This window comes from Psammomys obesus, unplaced genomic scaffold (assembly GCF_907164565.1).
Source record: "Psammomys obesus unplaced genomic scaffold, mPsaObe1.curated_primary_1811, whole genome shotgun sequence".
NCBI classification, from domain to species: Eukaryota; Metazoa; Chordata; class Mammalia; order Rodentia; family Muridae; genus Psammomys; species Psammomys obesus.
The window spans coordinates 23,021,058-23,029,970 of NW_026596064.1; the positions used below are offsets into that span (position 1 = coordinate 23,021,058).

The following is an 8,913-nucleotide window of genomic DNA, read 5'->3' on the forward strand; positions in this document are numbered from 1 at the left end:
TTCATGAGGTCCCATTTATTGATTGTTGCTCTTAGAGCCTGTGCTGTTGGTGTTCTGTTCAGGAAGTTTTCTCCTGTACCAATGAGTTCTAGGGTATTCCCCACTTTTTTTCTAGCCGATTTAATGTGTCTGGTTTTATGTTGAGGTCTTTGATCCACTTGGACTTCAGTTTTGTGCAGGGTGATAAATATGGATCTATTTTCATTTTTCTACATGTAGACATCCAGTTGGACCAGCACCATTTGTTGAAGATACTGTCTTTTTTTCCATTGTATGGTTTTGGCACCTTTGTCAAAAATCAGGTGTCCATAAGTGTGTGGGTTTATTTCTGGGTCTTCTGTTCAGTTCCATTGACCCGCCATTCTGGTTCTATGCCAGTACCATGCAGTTTTTATAACTGTTGCTCTATAGTACAGCTTGAGATCAGGGATGGAGATACCTCCAGAAGATCTTTTATTGTAGAGGATTGTTTTAGCAATTCTGGGTTTCTTGTTATTCCATATGAAGTTGAGAATTTTTCTTTCCAGTTCTGTAAAGAATTGTGTTGGCAATTTGATGGGAATTGCATTAAATCTGTAGATTGCTTTTGATAAGATGGCCATTTTTACTATGTTAATCCTGCCAAGCCATGAGCATGGGAGATTTTTCCATCTTCTCATATCTTCCTCTAGTTCTTTCTTCAGAGACTTGAAGTTTTTTTCATACAAGTCTTTGACTTGCTTGGTTAGGGTTCCACCAAGGTACTTTATGTCATTTGTGGCTATTGTGAATGGTGTTGTTTCTCCAATTTCTTTCTCAGCCCTTTTGTCTTTTGTATATAGGAGTGAGTGCTACTGATTTTTTTGAGTTAAGTTTGTATCCGGCCACCTTGTTGAACGTGTTTATCAGCTGTAGGAGTTCCCTGGTAGAGTTTTTGGGGTCACTCATGTATACCATCATATCATCTGCAAATAGTGACAATTTGACTTCTTCTTTTCCAATCTGTATCCCCTTGATCTCCTTCAACTGTCTTATTGCTCTAGCAAGGACTTCCAGTACTATGTTGAAGAGATATGGAGATAGTGGGCAGCCTTGTCTTGTCCCTGATTTTAGTGGGATTGCTTTAAGTTTCTCTCTGTTTAGTTTGATGTTGGCTATAGGCTTGCTGTATATCGCCTTTACTATGTTTAGATATGTGCCTTGTATCCCTGATCTCTCCAATACTTTAAACATGAATGGATATTGGATTTTGTCAAATGCTTTTTCAGCATCTAGGGAGATTATCATGTGTTTTTTTTTTCTTTCAGTTTGTTAATATGGTGGATCACATTGATAGATTTCCGTATGTTGAACCACCCCTGCATACCTGGGATGAAGCCTACTTGGTCATAGTGGATAATATCTTTGATGTGTTCTTGGATTCGGTTTGCAAGTATTTTGTTAAGTACTTTTGCATCAATGTTCATAAGGGAGATTGGCCTGAAATTCTCTTTCTTTGTTGAGTCTTTGTGAGGTTTAGGTACCAAGGTGACTGTGGCTTCATAGAATAAGTCTGGTAATGTTTCTTCTGTTTCTATTTTGTGGAATAGTTTGAAGAGAATTGGTGTTAGCTCTTCTTTTAAGGTCTGGTAGAATTCTGCGCTGAAGCCATCTGGTTCTGGGCTTTTTTTGGATGGGAGACTTTTGATGACCGCTTCTATTTCTTTGGGGGATATAGGACTATTTAGTTGATTTACCTGGTCCTGATTCAGCTTTGGTAAGTCAAATCGATCAAGAAAATTTTCCATTTCACTTAGGTTTTCAAATTTTGTTGAATATAGACTTTTGAAGTAAGTCCTAATGATTGTTTGAATTTCCTCAGTGTCTGTAGTTATGTCCCCCTTTTCATTTCTGATTTTGTTAATTTGGGTGGTGTCTCTCTGCCTTTTAGTTAGCTTGGCTAATGGTTTGTTGATCTTGTTGATTTTCTCAAAGAACCAGCTCTTGGTTTCATTGATTCTTTGAATTGTTTTATTTGCTTCCAATTGATTGATTTCAGCCCTGAGTTTGATTATTTCCAGCCGTCTACTTCTTCTTGGTGTGTCTGCTTCTTCTTTGTCTAGGGTTTTTAAGTGAGGCATAAAGTTGCTTGAATGAGCTGTCTCGAATTTCTTCTTGAAGGCACTGAGTGCTATGAACTTTCCTCTTAGCACTGCTTTCATTGTGTCCCACAAGTTTGGGTATGTTGTGTCTTCATTTTCATTGACTTCTAGAAAGGCTTTAATTTCTTTCTTTATTTCTTCCCTGACCCAGCTGTCATTTAGTAACAAGTTGTTCAGTTTCTGTGTGTGTAGGCTTTTTGCTATTTCTGTTATTGTTGAGGTCCAGCTTTATTCAATGGTGATCAGACAAGATTATTTCAATCTTCTTGTATCTGTTGAGGCTTGCTTTGTGACCACCTATATGGTCTATTTTGGAGAAGGTTCCATGAGGTGCTGAGAAGAAGGTAAATTCTTTTGTGTTTGGGTGTAAAGTTCTGTAAATGTCTCTCAGGTCCATTTGATTCATGACCTCTGTCAGAGACATTGTTTCTTTGTTTAATTTCTGTTTTGTTGACCTGTCCTTTGTTGAGAGTGGGGTGTTGAAGTCTCCCACTATTAATGTGTGAGGATCTATATGTGGTTTAAGTTTTATCAATGTTTTTTTTTACAAATGTGGGTGCTCTTGTATTTGGGGCATAGATGTTCAGGATTGTGATGACTTCCTGGTGGAATTTTCCTTTGATGAGTATGAAGTGTCCTTCCTTATCTCTTTTTATTAATTTTGGTTGAAAGTCTATTTTATCAGATATTAGAATGGCTACTCCTGCTTGCTTCTTGCGTCCGTTTCCTTGGAAAGTTGTCTTCCAACCCTTTATCCTCAGGTAATGTCTATCTTTGTGCCTTAGGTGTGTTTCTTGTATGCAACAGATTGCTGGGTTTTGTTTACATATCCATTCTGTTAATCTGTGTCTTTTTATTGGAGAGTTGAGTCCATTGATGTTGAGAGAGATTAATGACCAGTGGCCATTAGATCCCTTGATTTTGATGTTGGCTGTGTTCATAAGGTTGTGTGCTTGGTTGCTTTTTGTTTTATTGTAGTAAGGTTAATTATTTCCTGTGTTTTCTTGACAGAAGCTAATTTTCTTGGGTTGTATTTTCCCTTCCAGTTCTGTAATGCTGGCTTTTTTGTAGGTATTGTTGAAATTTGTTTTTGTCATTGAATATCTTGTTTTTTCCGTCTATGAGGACTGAGAGTTTTGCGGGGTATAGTAGCCTGGGCTGACATCTGTGTTCTCTTAAGGTCTGCATGATATCTGTCCAGGCCCTTCTGGCTTTCATAGTCTCTGTTGAAAAGTCAGGTGTGATTCTAATGGGTTTGTCATTATATGTTACTTGGCCTTTTTCCCTTGCAGCTTTTAGTATTTTTTCTTTGTTCTGTATACTTACTGTTTTGATTATTATGTGGCGGGAGGATTTTCTTTTCTTGTCAAATTTGTTGGGTGTTCTGTAGGCCTCATGTATTCTTATTGGCCTCTCCTTTAACTTGGGGAAATTTTCTTCAATGATTTTGTTGAAAATATTTTCTGGGCCTTGGAGAAGGGAGTCTTCTTTTTCCTCTATACCTATTATTCTTAGGTTTTGTCTTTTCTTATTGTCTTGGATTTCTTGGACTGTCTGTGTCAGGAATTTTTTGGATTTAACATTTTCTTTGACAGATACATCGATTTCTTCCATTGTATCTTCTACACCTGAGATTCTTTCTTCCATCTTTTGTAGTCTTTTGGTTATGCTTTCTTCTGTATTTCCTGTTTTCTTCCCTAGATTCTTCCTCTCTATTATTTCCTCCATTTGTGTTTTCTTTAATTTTTCCAATTCTATTTTCAGGTCTTGAGTTGTTTTGTTTACTTCCTTCACCTGTCTGATTGTACTTTTCTGTTTTTCTCTTAGTTCCTTCAATTCTGTTTCTTTTATTTCATTCAGTGCTTTAAGCATTTCCTTTCTAAAGGCCACAAACTGTTTGGCTGCAACTTCCTCCATTTCTTTACAGATGGCAATATTCTGTTTGAGTTTATCTTCCTCTATGTCTTTATATATCTTATTTGTTTCCTCTGTTATCATCTTCATGAGCATAGTTGTTAGGTCATCTCCTTGGATTTCAGTTATGCTGTGTGTCCAGGGTTACTTGCCCCTGGGTAACTGGGTTCTGGAGATGCCATATTGCTCTGTCTTTTGTCCTTGAGCTTTTATGCTGGGCTCTACCCATTGTGCTATCTTAGGTGTTAGGAGTTATTTTCTGGTGGTTCCTGGGGATCCTGTGGTGGAGAAAATCCCCTTGCAGAAAGCTGGTTTTTCCTGAAGGATATCTTCTCAGCTCTTTGGTTATAGTCCCTGGATGGCTGGCATTTTTTTCAGGAGTTGCTGCTTCTCACCTCAGGGATAGAGACCTGAGTGGTAACTGTGGTCTTTGTTAGTTGAGAGGGTTCTCCTCTCACCCAGGGAAGTCCTGAGGACAGCTGCCCTGTTTCTGGGTTTCTTGCTGTAAATTTAATGATAAGCTGCTGTGACCCAGTTGGACATCTGGCACACAGCAACTGTTTGTGCCCATGTCTGGTCATAGCTGAGTGAAGGCTGCTTGGCTCTACCGGTCTTTGCTAGACTTTTTCCAGGGAAGGACTGGGTGATTTAAGTCAGTACAGTTTCCTTCCTTCCTTGTGGATTCTCTGGAGACAGGGACTCCCAGTCTCTTTTTTGCCCTGGTGCGCACTGCTCTGTCTCTGCCAGTTGTCTGGTGCTCAGAAACTGCCTGTGTCTCCCTTTCTGGCCTTTGGGAGCCTGGGTGTCTGCCTAAACTAGGTAATTTTCCCAAGAGCTTTTCAGGGTGAGGGTGTCGCCTGAGTGCTCTGAGATCAGACCAGCTATTTCCCTCCCTGTGTGTTTGCACTGGACAGTGAAACTCATTAGCTGGTGCCCTGGTGTCCACAGTTCTATCTCAGGCTGCGAATCAGGCATGCAGGAAGGCAGGGCTCTCTGCTGGAGCCTGGGTCCCCGGCTCTGGCTCCGGGCTGGCTCCTGGGGCACCCGTGGAACCCGAGTCTTTTCCAGGGGATGTCTGGGTGACCTAAGGTCGGTCCCAATCGTTTCCTGTACCGTGGGGTTATCTCTCGACTGAAAATTCCAGTCTCTGATAGTGTGGTGCACACGGTTCAGTCTGGGACCATGACTACAGACACTGGCTTGTGGCTCTGAGGGGGGGGCTGGGGCTGGCGGCCGGCAGCCAAGCATCTGGCAGAACCGGGATTTCTTCCGTGGTTTAGCCGGGTGAGTTAAAAGTTGATTGAATCCCTCACCGTGGGGTATCCTCTCACCTGGGAAACACAATGACTGTGTTTTATGGCCGTGAGTTCTGATTGCTGGTCACTGTGCTGATCCTGCTGCTGCTGCTTAGAATGAGAGTCCTCCCGGTGCTGCCATCTTGTCCTGCCCCCATCTGATTGATATCTTATAACTGTAATTTTCAGGATGTTGACATATCAGTGATGATACAATTTCAAATTACATTCTTACAATCATTTAAATATTTAAATATTTTCTAGAGTCACATTGTGCAGATATGAATCAAACAACACAGAACAGTTCATTACCTGCAGAAGGTAATATTCTTCCTTATCTTGTGGCCAGCACTGTGGGAATGGAGAGTTGATCTTGTTTACATACAGAAATTAATTCCTCAGCTGCTGGACAGATTTAGGATGAGGAGGAGAATCTGGTGATGTGAGTGTTATGTGGTGAGGGCCTATGAACATTTGCCTCTAAACCTTTGCCATCTTAGAGTGCTGGAAGACTGTGGGGTTAGCACCCTTCCAGGCCTGTGCTGAAGCATTTCTTTCTTCATCTGGTTAGATAAGCATCAGTTGGATGTGACTTGTGAGGACTTGAGTACTCCAAGAGGCAAGTGACAATGAAGTAGGAGAGTTGAGATAGTTGATGCAATGTTTATCGTAAGCAAGGCTTGTTCACAGCAATTTCTGCTCCTGTTAAAGTGATGGAATTACTGACTTTTGTCACAGCTGATTGTAACAGATACTTCTGTTGAGTAATCACGACTCAGCAAACTTGTATCTGTCATGGACTCTTTAAGTAAGTGTACAGGCAATGTTAGGTTTTATGATGCAAGATGTGTGTAGCCCATAGGTCTTGAATTTTTACATTAGGAGATGAATAATGTTTTTAATTATGATATATTGAACATACAGAAACAAAAAATGTGAGAAAAATGTAATATTTCTGGAACACATTCATCAGCCAAGCAATGCTCTCGTGTAATTCAACATAAGCTGCTGTATATAGACTTAACACACAAGGTTTCCTTTTCTCATTCTCTTTGTGTGTGTCCAGCTAACACTACAGTGTCTGTACAGATGGGTACAAAGGTTCTGCTGAGCTGCCCTCCTGTTCCACTGACAAAGGCATTAGTAATTACATGGGTAATAACCCCCAGAGGCGGACCTGTCTGCATAATAGCCTATAAAGCAGACACAAAGGAGACCAGGGAAAACTGTACTGACAGGAGAATCACCTGGGCCTCCACACCTGACCTGAGTTCTGAGCTGCAGATCACCACAGTGGCCCTCGAGCATGCTGGATATTACTCATGTGAGATAGCAGCAAGTAATGGGCATTTCCAAAAAGGACATGACCTCCAAGTGCTGGGTAAGTGACACTATCACATAGTGTGGTATTTCAGGTCACCAGATTTTAGATAGAAACAAATGTCTTTGTAATTTGTGAAACAACTTAATATTTTCCCCCTTCTATCTCTACAGTCCCCCTTGAAGTAACCCTATTTCTAGGCAAAAATAGAACTGCTGTTTGTGAGGCAAATGCAGGCAAGCCGGCTGCGCAGATCTTCTGGACTCCAGATGGGGATTGTACCACTAAGAGTGAACCACACAGCAATGGCACAGTGACTGTCAGGAGCACATGCCACTGGGAACAGAACAATGTGTCTACTGTGATCTGTTTTGTCTCCCATTCGACTGGCAACCGGAATCTTTCCATAGAACTGAGTAGAGGTGAAGAGCACAGCTTTAAAGTTTTTTGCCTTTATTTATTTATTTATTTATTTATTTGTTTGTCTGTATATGTATGTAAGTACATACATATGCACGTATTATTTGCTTATCTATCTGTTAGCATGGGAACTTTTCCCCTTACATAACTGGGAAGTATTAATAATACTTAATGTGCATTTATTTATTTCAAAATGTTTGCTGATGTCTATCAAGCACAAAAACTAGACTTGATGTTAAAATAATAGGATGAGTTTTATTTGAATTATAGTTGGTAAGATTTTCTGATTTTTCAAATTACCTAAAACTTTAGGAATATTTATAATGACTTTAAAACTGTTTGCCTCTAATTTCTCCTTACAACTGTTATTAAACTGACTTGACTTTCTACCACTGCCTGTATTTACAGTTACTCCCTTCTCCCTGCATTCCTTGCTGACCATTCTTTATGTGAAATGTAACCTTTTGGGGATTGTTCTGCTCATCATAGGATTTAGATTTTTCAAGAAGAGAATTAATCTCAGGTAGGTATCTAAACCTGAAATGTTAAGTCTCAGTAGAAAAAAATAAAACCACATTGTCCTAAGTTGGTGTTCACAGTGGAATGGGAAAGTATGTTATGTGGCCTCACATGGGTGTTCTGCCAGCCCCTTTTCAGCATCAGGCTTTTTGAATAGTGGAGCCCAAGCACAGGTGCCCACAGCTCTGGAAAGAGCGTCTGCCTTGCTGCAGTTATGACTAAGGAGGTATCTATCCTGGCCTCCTCTTTCAGGATTTCAAGTTAGAAATAAAGTTGCTGGAACATTATAAGAGTTTGTTTAGAAGTTCTAGATTTCTGTGTTCTTCTGTTCATTCCCGATCAATTGTACTTACATTGTTTGTTTTTGTTTTATGCATTTCTAGAACATGAACATCCAGATTTTTGGAAGTCTATTTTGTTGACACAATACATGAAAACAACCATTTGCAATCAAGTTTCTCTTTGCAATCTAGCTTACCTGTTCCTGATGTCTTCATGTTTGTTAGAATTCACGAAACAGGTGGAAGCCATGCAGTATGACTATGTATGCAAAGCTTGGTGCTTACCATCACATATGCTCTGCATGATCCATCTACTCTTTCCCTTCCCCACTTCTCAGGCCAGAGGAGAATATGGCTTAGCAAAAGGTGAACAACAGTGATGGCGATTTTCCTTCACCCAAGTCCTCTTAGAATGCCGTCCATCAACTTCTTGTTCCTAGATTCACTGTATATGATCATAAATGTTGCACTGTCAGGTTCCCTGCCAACCATCATCTTCAGCATCTGGCTTTTTTGAACAGTGGAGCCCAGCCATTATCTGTCCTTCTTCCTTTCTTTGCTTGCCTGTGACCAAATAGCATGACAGTTGTCTTTTGTATTAATCATTGAATGCATGACCAGCATCCATGTGTTTGTTTTTCATTACCTTTTGTTAGTAGAAGTTAAAAAGTGCAGTGCCTGTATCATTTAGATAACATTGAAAATCCCCTTCTTGTGTACAGTGCTAGTGTCTCAGGTCCCTTTGCTGTCTGCATTCTGACTTCCCGGGGTGGGGATGGATCACTGTGGGTAAGGGTAAGATACTGGCTAATCTCCAAACCAATAATCTAAGACATTGTCTTCACTTGATATAGATAGTAATCCCTTTTTAAAAATGTTATTAGTTTAAAGAATCATATTTTAGGCAAAGTGACCCATGACTTCGGCTAATTCATTTTTAGTAAAATTCTAAGGAGAAAATTAATACCTGTACCTGAGGATACCAGGATGGTAGCCTCAGATGGTGTTTGAAAAGTTTAATTTAGCCCATTCCACAGTTTAAT

At 40.1% G+C, this 8,913-nt stretch overlaps 1 protein-coding gene across 1 annotated transcript in view; it reads left to right on the forward strand.

Moving 5' to 3' along the window:
- Nucleotides 1-8,129, forward strand: part of LOC129689844 (cell surface glycoprotein CD200 receptor 2-like) — a 34,142-nt gene extending 26,013 nt beyond the window's left edge. The window contains exons 2-5 of the mRNA XM_055625243.1: nucleotides 6,396-6,710; nucleotides 6,824-7,072; nucleotides 7,479-7,593; nucleotides 8,096-8,129. Of these exons, the coding sequence (XP_055481218.1) occupies nucleotides 6,396-6,710; nucleotides 6,824-7,072; nucleotides 7,479-7,593; nucleotides 8,096-8,129 (713 nt within the window). The remainder of the gene's footprint in view (nucleotides 1-6,395; nucleotides 6,711-6,823; nucleotides 7,073-7,478; nucleotides 7,594-8,095) is intronic.
- The last annotated feature ends 784 nt before the right edge of the window (nucleotides 8,130-8,913 follow it).